The following is a 15964-nucleotide window of genomic DNA, read 5'->3' as shown; positions in this document are numbered from 1 at the left end:
CAAAATTCAACTGGACAATGGCTACTAAGCAATGCTCTGGCTTAATACAATGGATTTACTATTAAAATAAAATGAAACTTCTATATAGATAAGAATACATTAAAACTCCCATAGCAAAGGGAAATACTTACAGAAATAAATACAAGATCAGCTTCTTTAATGGCATCATCAATATTGGTAGAAAAAAATAGATTTTTTCCTCGACAGGATTCTACCACTTCTTTTAGTCCTGGCTAAAATGAAAAAGAGTTGTGTATGTACTGTTTACCAGTCATGTAAAATAACCTAATAGTATAAAATTACATGTGTTAAAGTAATTTAAAGATCTTGCTCTAGACTTGCTCTCAAATAACACCTTTGTAGAAAAATCAAAGACTACACACGAAAGGCCGTAAGTAAACATTATGTAACATTACTAAATAAAGGAAAATTGAACTTACCACAATTAAAGTAATAGCTCATTTTAATGCTGTGTCATTGTTTACCATGTGCCTGACTGTCTATAAGTTAATAATTAACTCTGAGTATCAACACAATTATCAGAAAATTCAATGTCTTCTGTGATTTTAAGCAAACACTTTATTTCTGCATTATCATTATGAATACAGGATTTCACCCCCCAAGAATTTAGGTCATTCATTTGGTTGTGAAACAGTCAGTGTTTACACATACATACACATATTTTTTCTAAGTCCCTATTATAAGAAACCTTTAATGAAAATTTTGTTTTCCCATACAATTTAACAGGAGATGCAGTAATGTTAAGAATATTAAGCTGTACAACACCACCTAACAAGTATTCTTGGAAAAAAACACACAAAAAAATCAGGTCTAAATCTGATCACACTAGCCCAATCAGCAAAATCCACACTGTGAAAAATGTCTACAGGCTAAACAATCTGGTTTCTGTAACAAATAAACTGAAGAGAATAACAGGGGATGGGGGGTTGGGAGTGTTAAAATACTGTGGTCTTAAAAGACACTGAAACAATACAAATCTGTTGCAATATATGGATCTTACTTGGAGCCTGATTCAAATAAACTAGAGATGAAGAACATGTATAAGAATTCTTGATATTAAAAAATTATTTAAAATGTTAGTAATGATAATGGCGATGTGCTTAGGTTTTAAAAACTAATTATTCTTTTTAAAGATACATAACGAGAGGCTTATGGATGAAATTATAAATAATCAGGATGGTAATAGGTGGGAGGGGGGACTGGTCATGTTGATAAATTTTTGAAACATGGTGATGGGCACATGGGGATTCATTATACTATTCTCTCCACTTTATTACATGTTTGAAATTTTCCATAATAAAAAGGAAAAAAAAACAACAAACAGACCTAAACCACTAAAGCTTACTTTTCTTGGGGGAGAAGTTTCAAAAAATATACACAATATTATGGATGTTTATAAAACTACCTATGCAGATAACAAAATAAAAGCCACTACAGGTTTAGAATTATACCCAGAGGCAATTCACTTTTCTTCATGGTTCTGGGGCCTTTGAACATAAGCAATTAGAGGAAGTGTAAAATGTAAATTCAAATTTCCATTAGTTTGACTAAATGTTTAACAAGACCAGCAAAATATATAAACCACTACAACGATGAATACAGTGTCATCAATCACAGTAACTGTTTCCTTGGTTATTTTGACTAAGTTCCGGAAAATGAGAGTAAAAGGTTATGAAATTTGGGGATTTAGCAGAGAAAATTTAATACAGTCCTATATATAAAATTTCTTAATACTGTATTTAAATTGAAGTATCCTAAAATCAGAGCAATGCAAAATTTATACTAAGCCTTAATAAGACCTCAAAATGAACTACATTTTTCTGTTAAAACCAATAGGATATTTGTAGATCTTCAAAATGATGGAATAGCAGTTAATATAGGTTCTACCTCTTATTAGAGTCATTATGTAATTATCATAATTAGTATTTAGAATTTACATGGTGCTTTTTTGGGGGAAGAATTCCAATCCTTTCACAGGGTAAAATTATCTTTTATTTTACTCAGAAAAAGAAAAGCAAATTATCCATTTTTTAAAAAGTAGTTATTAAAAACACTGATGAACAAAGTTAACAAAAAAGCAATGACTATTCAACAAATATGGTAACACAAAATAAAATGTTTTAATTGTTAAATGTTAACAGTATCTACTATACTATTTTCTGAGTAAAACTGAAGTATCTTATTACCACATTTTATCAACTAGCCTGTGCTATTTTTTTCTCTGGCGATAAAAATGACTACTTTTTTACTAATACAGTTTTGACCCCTAAAATATAAGCTTATAAGATTAGAAAGAACCACAGTAAACAGAAGCTGATGGGTTTTCTTTTTTTTTTTTTTTTTTTTTTTTTTTTTTAATTAATTTTATTGGGGTGACAATTGTTAGTAAATTTACATAGATTTCAGGTGTACAATTCTGTATTACATCGTCTATAAATCCCATTGTGTGTTCACCACCCAGAGTCAGTTCTCCTTCCATCACCATATATTTGATCCCCTGCTGATGGGTTTTCAATGTGGCCTGATAAATCTTTTTACTTGTCCTCTCTATTCTCAGATACTGACTTATGATGGTTCGACTTACAATTTTTTGACTTATCAATGATGCGAAAGCAATATGCATTCAATAAAAACCATACTTTGAATTTTGATCTTTTCCAAGCTCGTGATATGCAATACCATACTCTCGTGATTCTGGGTGGCAGCAGTGATCACCAGGGTGAACAACTGATACTCTACAGTGCACTGTGTTGCCAAAGTTTTTTGGATGTTGTGTTTTTGCATCCCACAATGTCCACAAAACACCCATCTGTATCTCCTACTCTTGGTGAGAAGAGGAAGGCAATTACTCTTGAGATGAAACTGAAGATAACTGTTCATCAGTAGGCTACTAACGGAAGTATTCTGAGGACATTTAAAATAGGCTAGTAAGTTATGATGCTCAGCAGGTTAGATGTAGTAAATGCATTTTTTACTTATACTATTTCTAAGTTACAATGCATTTCTCTGGACATAACCCCATTTGTAAGTTGTGGAACATTTATACTGCTCTGAACCTTACTACACGCAAGTCCTTGACCTCACACTACCCCTTTTCTCTTCTTCAGAATATCTCACTTCCCAATTCCAGATTATTAAGATTACCAATATGGAAGTCACCTTTAGTTCATGTCCCACCAACAAAACTGTATGTATCTTTATTCATCCTTGTTTTCTTCCCTCTGGTCTCCAAAGACGAGGCTTTCAAGGCCAATCCCTCCACTTATACTTTTTATCCCATCCTGTTGCTATCTTTCTAGATTTTATTCCACCAAGTAGATCCTTTCTTCTTATGCTTTTGACCTTTCTTTCTCTATGTGATTTTATTAGATGCTCAATCCTTTATAAACCACAGAAAAATATATAAATAAATAAAATCACTTCCTTTAACCTGTGTCCCTCTCCAGTGACCACCCCTTTTGTTTCCTTCTAAATTAAACTTCTTACGAGTCTTACTCCTTGTCTATATTCTCCCACCCTCAATCTCCTACCATTTGGAATTATTCTTGCAAAAGTTACAATGGCCCCCATAATACCAAATTTAACAAATCTGTCTTAGTTCTTATTTCTTCTGCACTTGGCATAACTGACAGCTCATTCATTCAGCAAATATTTATTGAGCACTTAACTCTGTACTGGTCACTGTGTTAGTCACTCATAATCAAGGCATACACATCTTTTAGGAGCTTGAACTACTAAATCTATTCTGGTTTTTGGTTCACTTTCCCTAAACTACTCTTCATTGCTTCTCTACGGCATTCCTTCCCACAAACACCACCATCCCTAGAATTTTCTAGGGTTCTGTTCTTGAGCCATGCTCTGTTCTTTCCACAAGCTCTTCTTGGAGAGCTCAGCTATACTGATTTTAACTGCTACCTGCATAATCCTAACTTTACATTTCCAGCCCTGAATTCTTTTCCTAAACTTTTGATATATACCCCGTGGCCTCCTGCAAATCTCTATCTGGACATTACAACTAGTAACAATATGTTTAAGTTACTCAATAAAGCAATTCAGAAAGCAACATGAACTCTGGTTAAACCTATGCCATTCATTTTTCTTCTTTTATAGTTGTTCCTATTTGACATTTCACTTAATATTTCACATCTCTAATATGGCCAAAGAAATGTGCAGGGATAGATAATTTTACAACATAAAGAAATAAAAATGGAACAAAGGCTAACATATCTCTGAAAATGGATATTGGGTCATATAATTCATCCCCCCCCCCATTTTTGTTTTTCTTAACACAATTTTACAGAAATCTTTTTTTAAAACTTGATTTATAAATTTCTTAAGCAGGCATGTTTTAACAACTGGTGTCTTAGAAAGACACATGAAAATTGTATGTCTACAATCACTTATGTGCTAAAAGGAAAATCATTCTACTTGCTAAGAAGATTTCTTCTAGAATTTTAAAGTTGCAGTGCCATGTTTATAATCTCCAAAGCCAGCTGGTTTTCGGAAACAGATTTCATTTCCTTTGTAGGCTTCACCAAATAGTGCAGAACTAAAATAGCTGCCTATGTTATCATCATCTAATTGTCGTATTAAAAAATGAGATAAAATTAAGACTTTAAATAGCAAATAACCATTTAGTTAACTAATAACCATTAAATATAGCCAATACAATTATGGGATTTCAGAGTTCAGAGACTCACACACTGCTTCTTAATGAGCACAGACTTTCAAATATTATTTTCCAGTTAGAGTGACTTAAAAAAGAAAAAATTTATGTATGAAATAAAAGTGTGAAACAACCAAAAATACTTTCATTTTTTTTTTGTTTATAAAAGATAGGTTATTGAGAAAAAAACAAGACATGGAAAATAAATCATTTTAGATCTTAACACTCTTAATATGACTATATATTCCAAATGGATTAAACGTAAATGTACAATACACTATTTTAAATTTAAAGCACTGAAGTCTTAGGAAGAGAGTTTCAGATTTCAAATAATGGAAATAGTAATACCAATAATAAGAGTCTCACTGAATAAGAACCTGGCCAGGAAACAAGCCCAGCCAATTGATATTTTTGTTTTCTTCAAGAAAAATGTCTAATTCCGATATATTACATATGGTTTATACTTTTTTTCTTGTCCAGGATACCCTTTGTTTTTTCAGTAAAATTTTTATTGAAGTAAAACAAAAATACAGAAAAGTGCACATACATTAGTATAGAAAAATGTTTAACTTAATTTTAACAAGTGAATACACTTGTGTAGCCACTATCCACATCAAGAGTTAGAAGAACATTAACAGTAAATCAGAGTCTGCAATGTGCCCTTCTCCTAGTCACGACTACCCTTCAAATTACCATCATGTGAATGAGTTTGTCTATTTTTGAACTTTAGACAAATGAAATTATATAGTATGTATTATCTTTGTGTCTGACAACACATTACTTTTGTGAGAATTTAACCATATTCTTGCATGCAGTAGTGTCTTTGATTTTCAATGCAGCGTAGTATTTTATTACCGGATGGAAACTACAAATTTATGTATCCATTCTATTGATAATGAACATTTAGGTCGTTTTCCCTTTGGGGCTACTATGAATAGCACTGTTAATACCTGTCATTTGACGTGCACATATGTATGCATTTTTGTTGGATATATATACACTTAGGACTGAAACTGCTGGGTCATAGATTATACATATTTTCAGCTTTAATAGATACTGCCAAAAGTACTACAAAGTAGTTGTACCAATTTACATCCTGATCAGCAGTGTATAAAGTTCCAATTGTTCTAAATCCTTGCAAACACTTGGTATTGTCAGTAGTAAAATTTTAGCCATTCTTATGGGTGCCCTTTGTTTTTGAAGAGTAGAATACACTGCTGGCAGAATTAGTTACTGAATGATTGGCTATAAATATGAATTACAGGGTTTCAGATGACTTGTAGACCTTTTATGGATATCAGAATTATAAAACTCATTATCAAGTTATAGTTCCAAAATGTTTTTTAAAATTCCCCCAAACCAAATATAGTAGTAATGTTGTAATGGGGAAAGAAATGCTATTATACTGAGGTATGTAAAGAACTATTATGGGCAGTCATTTGGTAGAAGAAAGGATTAAAGTACAAACAGAAGCTACCACATACACACAGGATATTTTCTAAAAATCTTAGGTCTGATTCACATGAGTAAATCCACGATGTTGAATTGTTACTACTCTATGAGTGCTTTTTCACAGATTTTTATGTTTCATATGCCTATAAATAGCAGGGAGATTTGTCCTCCAGATTGAACTAGGATGAGACTACCCTTCCAAAGGCCTAACATGCCTGAAGACTATGGTTGATGATAATCTTATAAAAAATAAAGCTTTTTGAGGGTGGTGGGGGGTGTTTTATCTGTATACATAAATATAAATGTTGGATAGAAAAATGCTACCATTAAGTTTTGAAATATTTTCCTATTGGTCTTTAAAAGCATAATATCTTGAACTCATTTTGTAATAATACAATAAAAAATAGGACAGCCAACTTAACAAAATGGTTAAAACATATTTTTCTTAACCATAAAACTGTAAATTCTCTAAATTCACATAAATTTTTAAATTCCAATTGAACTAATTTGTGATATTAAACACTAAATATGAAAGACACCATTTATCCATCCAAGATTTACTTGATATAAATTTAATAATCTAAAAACATAAGACTTACATGAATTCATATTATAAACGTCCAGTTTTATTTTATTTTTACAGAATGCCACTTTTAAATTTTACTATCTTAATATACCCATAATAACAGACAAAATTAGAAAGCAGAGAAAAAATTACCCACAATCTCACTGCATTGATACAACCATTATTAATATTCCAATATACTTTTTTCCAGTCATTTTCCCCGGTCATACTTGACATAATTGTAATAATAATGTCCTTAACATTGTGTATCTAAATGTTTTCATTTAATTTTTGACCAGTTCCAGTCATAAACTTTTATATCAATAGTAAATTTTTAAACAAAAACAGTGAGAAGACAAAGAGCATAAGAAACAAAGAGTTGTTTAACATGATTTACCTCATAAATAGGAAGCGTAGGAGAGTTCCATGCATTGATTCTTGATTCATTGACATCAACCACCGTTACCCTGACTTCAGGGCACATCTGAGCTATGACACTACACGTGGGTCCTCCGACATAGCCTGCACCGATGCAACAGATTTTCTTAATTTCAAACATCATTGTACTAGAAGAGAAACAGTAAGACTGTTTTAGTATCGAGAACAGAAAATTTAAAGACATCACATTGCACATTCATCACACTTTATAAAACCTGTCAAGGTGACAGATATTTGGAAAGATCACTTACTTTCACACTCATTAAGAATTATGAAAATAGTGATAAAAAATAACATTCCAATTGAATAAGCTAGCCTGTTCTCTACTGCACTAGCATGAAACATACGGAAAAAATTACAGGAACTGATATTACTGGAGAAGAGCCACAAAGATTATAATGACCCAATATTTAAGAAAGTCAAGAAGCAGAATAAAACCTTACCTTGGCCTCTAATACACTAGGGCAACTTGACTGCTGAGGGAAAGTTCAAAGGTGAACATACTAGTGTAATTCTTGCTTAAATAAATGCTGGTATTCAAAGGTCAGCCTTGAGACAGGTTTAGACTAACACAACAGATATTAAGATTAGTTCCATAGTCCAAAATTGGACTCTGAGATTGTATTCCCTACCCAATTTGACTTCAGTTTATTTTTACCTATTTGACAATGACCTTAAACTCGATTTCAAATTTAATCAAAAACCATGAGACGGTTAAAGGAAAGTAGTTACCAAAGCTGTAACACAGATTTTGATAGGTTTTCAAAAGCCATTAAGTAAACCAATTCACACTAATCAAAATTACACAGGGCTGATTTATACATAATAATACTGAGTTTATTCATTATGAGAATACAAATTGTCAAACTGACCAAGTTCTTAGAATTTTAGTCCTGGCCAAATCCTCAGACATCTCCTAATTCGTGGATTCCAAAGAAAAGGAAAATGGTAGTCAGAAAGCTTAACAATTTGTTAGTATACTCCTGCATGGATCTAGAAGGCTGATCTAATTACAATGCCTGGCAAGTATATCCCTTTATGAAAAAAGATACACAAAGCACATAATTAAGATGATCTAATTCCCTTTGGTCAATCTGTATTACTCAAACTATATTCTAATCTTCATTGGTTCTCTGAGTAGATTTCCTTATTGGAAGACAGTGAGCTGATATAAGTATACTGGTCTGCATTAAGAAAACAATCTGGCATATAAATTGATCTGTGGTTGTCATGATTAGCAGATATTGACTCAGAGTCTGATCTCTAATGACTTTTTTTTTTTTTTTAAGATTTTATTGGGGAAGGGGAACAGGACTTTATTGGGGAACAGTGTGTACTTCCAGGACATTTTTTCCAAATCAAGTTGTTGTCCTTTCAGTCTTAGTTGTGGAGGGCACAGCTCAACTCCAGGTCCGGTTGCCATTGCTAGTTGCAGGGGGCGCAACCTACCATCCCTTGCGGCACTCGAGGAATCGAACTGGCAACCTTGTGGTTGAGAGCCCACTGGCCCATATGGGAATCGAACCGGCAGCCTTCGGAGTTAGGAGCACGGAGCTCCAACCGCCTGAGACACCGGGCCGGCCCTCTAATGACTTTTTTAAAAATATAAAACGAAACAATTTTCTGAGCAAAATTTGGAATCTAATGATTCTATGAAAGAAAGCAATATACTTAGCAATATACATAAAGAAAAAATTTTCATTTATTTTTTTGTTCTGAATAGATAACACATTCATATGGTTCAAAAATTAAACCTGTATAATAAGGTATATACACTAAGAAGCCTCTATCCCTTACTTTGCTTCCACCCAACAGCCCCTTTATTAGATTCTTGCATATTCTTTCAGTGTTTTTAATACAGTACAAGTAAATAGACATGTATATTCTAATAACCCTTCTTTCTAAATTCAAAAGGTAGAATACCATATATACTATCAACATTTGGCTTTTTTTCACTTAATGCATTTTGAAGACCTGTCCATTTCCTCTCCTCTCTCTCTTCTTTTTTTTCCTCTTAATAGTTACACTGTATTCCATTGTTTGGATGTACTGTATTTTGCCGTGTATAATGTGCACCCACGTTTTTGGCCCAAACTTTTAGGGGAAAAAATCTTTGGTTTTAATTTTTTAATTCAAATTTTTGTTTGTTTACACTTAGGTACTTGTTTTTTTTATTATAAAGGAATTTTAGCATTTATTTTTTCAACATATTATGGTACAAGAAATTTTATAATATATAACAAATAATTACAAAACACAAGAGCAAATACAAGGTATAAGAAATTTTATGTACCGGTAACAAATTTACGATATTTAGGCATCATAGAAGGTCAAGAACTCTTCATTGTTGCAAGTTCGTCATAAGTTCAACAAAACTGATTATCATATTCCAGCGTATTATTTTGCATATGGATATCATTACTGATTTCTAGAGTTACACTTTTTTTAAATTTATTGGGGTGACAACTGTCAGTAAAATTACATAGATATCAGGTGTACAATTCTGTATTACATCATCTATAAATCCCATTGTGTGTTCACAACCCAGAGTCAGTTCTCCTTCCATCACATATATTTGTAGAGTTACACTTTTAACTCATATGCATAAATAAAAGAACGAAAAACGTTTAGATTGATATGGAATTAGTACTACCCATGTATAATGCACATCCTTATTTTTCCCTCACAGATTTGGGCAAAAGAGTACGCATTATACATGGCAAAATACAGTACTTATCAGGCAATAGTAAAACCATGCTAAATCTGGTAGATTCTCTCCTTAATAATCTAAATCAGTGGGTTAAGAGTTCCCTACTAACACTTGTAAAGCCATAAAAATATGATATTCCTATTAAACGTTTAGGATTCCAAGATTCACCTCAGCAAAAAACACAAAATTTACTTTTGGCAACCATTCATCTTTCACTTCTTCACCTTTCTTCTACTTTTCACTTCTGCCCTTTATCTCTCTCCAAGCTTCAAGTGCCCTATCCACCAGGAGAAAGAGAAACTACGGGAGAGGAAAAGACTGCATTGGGACTGATTGCTAGTAAGTGGCTAAAGCTCAGGGGAATGTTTTCCTGAAAAGTTCCCACCTGTGGGAGGGACAGCTGAGCCTGGAGAAGGCTTACCAGAGATATGTCTGTCTCCAGCATTTCCTGTTGCTGTTCCCACCTCCACAATAGAAAAGCCTTAGCATCCGGTTTCAAAAAAATTGCTTCAACTTGCTTCAGGCCTATTCTGTCTTCTTCACCTTCATGAAAGATTAATATTCCCAATTTAAGGGTCTACTGTGTGGGCATGGTAGAGAATTTGGCCAGAGATATAGGCCCTGACACTCAAGTATTTACAATTTATTTAGGGAATAATTAAATCAAAAAAACCGTTAAATACCGTACTACGTAACAGTCACTACTGATCCATATACTGTGGATACAATAGTAAACACGGCATATGCAGTTCCTACTTTACAGTTATAGTCTAGAAGGAGAGCACACAAACAAAATGATGGCAGCTGTGATAAATTCCACATAAAGGACATAAACTTGTAGGAGAATGAGTGGGAAAGACTACTTGTGGAGAAAGGACTACTTTAGATAGGGTAGTTAAAGGACTCTCTGAGAAGGGAACTTTTAAGCTAACTTAAAAGATGAAAAGGAGTTAGTCGCACCTAAGTAACATGGTTAAATTATAAAAGGCAGTACAATCAATTAAATGACAAAATGAGTGTTAGAAGTCCAGAAGGAAAAAAGAAAACCAAAAGAATAAGGCATCTACATTAAGGCAAATGTAGAATCTAAGCTTGGCCTAAAGAATGAGAAGGATGGAGAAAGAAAGGTAAGTGGGGAAGGGCATTCCAGATGAGAAGAAGGGAATAAATAAGAACTTATACACAGAAATGAGATCTGCCTATTTGGACAATAAAAGTGGGTATTGAGAAGTAGTGAGCAGCAATAATTGTCTCCTAGGGTAGAAATGAATTGCAAGTGGGTCTTGAATGTCCTTTCAGGAAAGCATGACCATAACAATCCATGAGGCTATAATTTAACAGGTAACGACACATAGCTGAAAGTAACCTAGTAAGTTAAAGTAAGCTAAAACCTAACAAACTCCACTGAAGAGAAAAAAAGGGGTTAGCAAAGGGAATGATCCATCTGGAAAGAGTTAAGCACAAGACTGACAGTGTTTATTTCAGCATTGTCTAGAGAAGAGTGGCACAGACCCTGAAGTCAGGAGTATTCTGGTTTCAGAGAGGTGAGGTAAGAATAGCCTTTCCCAATGGATGGATGGCATATTCCCCAAAGATTCTTTTATTCTGGTTTCCGAGAGGTGAGGTAAGAATAGCCTTTTGCAATGGATGGATGGCATATTCCCCAAAGATTCTTTTTTTCTGATTCCACGCTGCTTTATGCATTCAGATTCCCAAGAACCATAATACTAAACAGGGATGGCCTGGATTTGAGACACAAGTATTCCAGGCACTGGAATAAAAAAATTTCCCTACTGTAATAGCTAAGTTCCCTTCATTCCAGTGTATTCACCAATTTCTTATGAGCTTAATCATCATAAGTTAACATCTAAAGCCTCATTAATTCTGGGTCCATGTGGGGGGGGGAGAATCTACTTTCCAGATATATAAGGCTGAAGATTACGTCCTGAACTATGATGGACCTGAAGAATATCACAGACTGTTGTTGTCACACAGCTGCCTGCCCATCTGTCCCCTCGTCCCTACCCCTAAAAAGAAAGAAGAGTCCGTGAGACTATTCCTTTCAGGGACATTGCTTCACCTTTATACCATCTCCTTGTTTGGACCCCAAGGATGGCTGGCTAGCCAATGACAGGTAAGATTCCTCAAGAAAGGAACAACCTACAACAGGCACAGTCGTGTGGGGACCACCAGGAGAATTCACGGGGTTGACAGAGGTGGGCACAGCCCCCCACCATCCCCCGTCTAAGGAGAACTTCTGCCTCTGTGGCTGCATTCCTTCCCACAACCTGCTTGGGAAGTGATTCTAGATGTGATAACATCAGTTCTCCATCTCAGTAAGTTTTCAACATAAAGGTTTTGTCCCCTGGGGAGGTACAAACAATAATTATTTCTACATCATGGGACTTTCGACAGGCAAGGGTGATTGGTTGAACCAGTTTTCTGGTGTATGAGACTCACAGACCATAGAAAAAACATGCTACTTCCTTGTACGTGCTTCAATAAAAGCCACAAGGTGGCCCGATTCGGGATTCTCAGTCCTTTGAGGCTGTGAGACCCTTGGCCCCTGTTTCAAAACTTTCTTTATTTCTGTTTCTTTCTTAACCCTTCGCCGCCCCTTCTCTTTCTCTCACTGCCTGTGTTGCGCTGGACGTGACACACTGTAACACCCTTTCTGGACAGGTAGCCAACCTCCCTCCTAATTAAAACCAGTGTATCTAAAGTACCCAAACCATGGCATCTCAAAGTATTTTTGGAGCAAAGGATGTTTTGGGGTTATCACTTAATCCCATAGCCAAGAGGTTATTAGGGCAGCTTATGCTCACAATCACAAGCAGAAGAGGTTCTGCTAACATACTTATAATAAACATGGATTGAATGTCTACATGAAGCAACTCAGGCTCAAGAAGTTCATAGCTGAATAAGGTGATCCCAGGCTAACAGTTCCCATCTGCTGTTCACCTCAACACCTAGAACAGTAGGTGTTCAATCAATATTAATTGAATGAATAACTCTCTACAAGGGCCTATCTTTTTGAGATAAGACTGTTATTTGAGTATCTTTAGTTCAAATGGCTGATCATAGTATTTTTGCAGATTGTCCAGAATTCTATCATCTTCTCTTCTTTAGGTAGAACTTCAGCCATGTCTTCCCAGAGTTACTTCTTATCCACATTGATTGCCAGGCTGTATTCAGCTTGCCTTACATCCAGCAGTTGGGGTAAACAATTGATTGTGGACCTTTATTATAGAATGCACGTGTTTCTGGGTATCCCTGCATTGCTGTTTCATAAGAAGTATGGCTTGCAGATGACAATGGGAAAAATACAGAAGAAGCTAGATGGACAATCTATGAAAATCCAAATAAATTATTACTTGGAATTTTCAATAAGCTTTAAAATGGAGAGTGATACAATGTTAGTGATATACTTTCCCTGACACAGATGTCTTCTGATTCTATTTTCTATTCCTATTTTTATGGACCTTCTGATCCTCTCTACTGTGCTGTCTGGGAAATGGGAATGTTTGCTTATTTTATAAGTCAGTTTGAAATGAGTTTTTACCTCTGTATTTTAGAAAAGCCACAACACACCAGGCCATTCCACAACTACTGTTCATTTAAAATTTTATAAATTCAGATCAATAGTTCAAGCTAGAAGACATGGCTAACAAATAGGGGAGGTCCTACGACAATCTAAACATCTGAATATAATCCCTGTACCCCACCCTTCATCAGTATACTCTGCATAATTGCCCAGCAGCTAAAGCAATGGATGTTATAGCTAGACACATCAATTCCACAAATATTAATCATTTCCAAAAATTAAATACTATCAGATGCTTGACCCAAGAAAAATACTTAATCAGGGAGATTATTAATGTTATATCTAAAGGATTATCATACAAAGCTCTAGAAATAGCAAGAGGGAGGATGGAATATGCTTAGCAGTTATTAATTTTATGTAGAGAAAGATGTACAGCAAAGGGAGAAATCAGATCCTTTCAATCAGGGTTGTCTACCACCTACCTTGAGCTAGATGCTTGGGTAAGACCAAGCACATTTCAGAACAGACAGTAAGATCTTTCATTTCCAGAACGCCCCTGAAGAAACAGACCAGACCACTATTTTCCATTTCTTAGGGGACTTGAAGAAACTCAAAGACTCACTGTGTCTTTGAGGGCAGTCAATGGACAGCTACTCCTCTGTATATCCGTGAAAAGCTCCCTACCAGTGAATCCCTCTCTTCTATATGCCAGAGTTCTAAGCCCTACTCAATATATATTATAAGGGGTATAATAATTTTTCAAGGTCTCACACAAACATGGTCTTCTGAAACACTTAAGAAAGGACTTCACGGACATGAAATAAAGCAATTATATATATATATATGGTGTGGCGGCCAACAATGGATTCCAGGACAGCCTATACAGACGTCCCGATAGAACGTCTTAGGATTTCGCCCTCGAAAGGGCTTTCTGGCTTCGTTTTCTCTTTAGTTTGTTAAGAAAGGCGGCCAGTGCCGTGAGGAAAGCAACAGACCCCAGGTGAGCAGACTTTGCACAAACAAAAGGCAATACTCTGAGACTGAAATGGGGTCCCTAATCAGAGGACCACTTCCTTCGATGAACCGTCGGCTTTTTCAGGCGCCGGAAAAAAAAATTCTCATTTAGTTCAAGTCAGAAAGTGGGAAAAAAGAAGAAAAGATGCGGCGGCTGGAAGGCTCGCGAGTCCTGACTGAAAAGCCTAACCTATCCCATCCCCACGGCAGCAGATGCAAAAGGCGATTCCCGCCCAGAACCCAAAGGAGGAGACGGGGTTCGTGAGACTGGAAGCCCGGGACCGACGGCAGGGAGCGACCCGGGGCAGCGCGCACATCCCGGCTCCGCTCCCTCCACAAGCCGCCGGGACGCCAGAGCATCCCCACGCGGCGGCGGGGCCAGCCCGGGAAAGGGACTTACCCACTTCCAAGCACCAGAGGCGGCTTCCGCTCCTATCCCAACGGCTCCGACAGCTGCTCCCTCTGGGCCGCACTGCCGCCGCTCCGCCAGATCTCCTCTCACCGCACCCCGAGGCCCGGGCCCGGGCCCGTATTTAAAGACTTCTGCCCGAGAAGGCGGAGGCTTCATCCCCCCGTAGCCAGACCCTCCCGGATTCTGCCCTGTGCCGCAACCACACTCCTCCTCCCGCCACACTAGGCCCAGGACCCGCCCCTATTTCCTCCAGGGTCCAGGGGCGGGGAGGCGGGGGCGCGGCCAGTCCTGGAGGGGGCTGGCCCCGCCCCTGGCCGAGCCTGAGCGAATCCGCTCTGGCCAGATCAGCGGCCCCGCCCCTGCCGTGAGGGCGCTGGGCGGAGCTGCGAGCGTAACGGGTCCGTGTTCGCCGCGGGGCTGGATGTCAGGCGCCTCACGCCCGGGGCAGTCAGAGACGCGGTCCTGTCTGGCCTCGCTTCCCTGCCGGTATCCCCGTCTTGACGGACGATCGGCGCTAAGGTCGTGCCCCGTGCGCGCCAGGTCAGCCGTACTCTGGGGTGCGGGTGTGCTGTGCAGGCTGCGCCCCAAGTGGACCGGAAGGTCCCGGCCCTCTTTCCGGTCTCCCCGGCAGCCTGGAGGGCTGGCTTTTGTTTTGTCCCAGTGGACCCTGCGGGTCAGACCCGGCCTGCGGCTCACTCCCCTCCCACGCCCTCCAGGCCCCTGGGTCCGCCGCACCCTCCGGGCCCGCGGCCTAAGGTTTAGTCAGATCCCTTGTGACCCGCCGCTTCTGGGAAGGTGGTACCTCCTGTCTCGAGGATGCTCAGACCGGTCATGACTGGACCGGTTACTGCCCCCGCCCCGATCCCTGGGAGGAGAAGCGGGACACCCACGCCCTCCAGAGATGTTTTCCAGAGGTGGTACTCCTGCCAAATTCGGGAGGTGGGGTGTCCGTGCACGAGGTTTAGAGTATGCAGCATGTAAGTGCTGAACACGAGGAAGGGCAACGTGAACATACGGAGCCTATCCACTTTTAATGTGGAGGGCAGTCCCGTTCCTCTTTCCCCACGCGAAGGTCATCTTAAACCAAAAATAAGAAAAAGCAGTCATGACTTGGTTTCCCTCATTAAATTAAGAATTACATC

At 37.6% G+C, this 15964-nt stretch overlaps 1 protein-coding gene across 1 annotated transcript in view; it reads right to left on the bottom strand.

Moving 5' to 3' along the window:
- The window catches only part of UGDH (UDP-glucose 6-dehydrogenase), a 28521-nt gene extending 13089 nt beyond the window's left edge, over window positions 1-15432 (bottom strand). The window contains exons 1-3 of the mRNA XM_081056867.1: window positions 14811-15432; window positions 7102-7270; window positions 132-233 (exon numbers count right to left, since the gene is read on the bottom strand). Of these exons, the coding sequence (XP_080912993.1) occupies window positions 132-233; window positions 7102-7266 (267 nt within the window). The 5' untranslated portion in view covers window positions 7267-7270; window positions 14811-15432. The remainder of the gene's footprint in view (window positions 1-131; window positions 234-7101; window positions 7271-14810) is intronic.
- Between the last annotated feature and the right edge of the window lie 532 nt (window positions 15433-15964).

This window comes from Rhinolophus hipposideros (genome assembly GCF_964194185.1).
Source record: "Rhinolophus hipposideros genome assembly, chromosome: 1".
NCBI lineage: Eukaryota > Metazoa > Chordata > Mammalia > Chiroptera > Rhinolophidae > Rhinolophus > Rhinolophus hipposideros.
The sequence above is the reverse complement of the archived record's forward strand: the minus strand, read 5'-3'. Positions and strand labels throughout refer to the sequence as shown.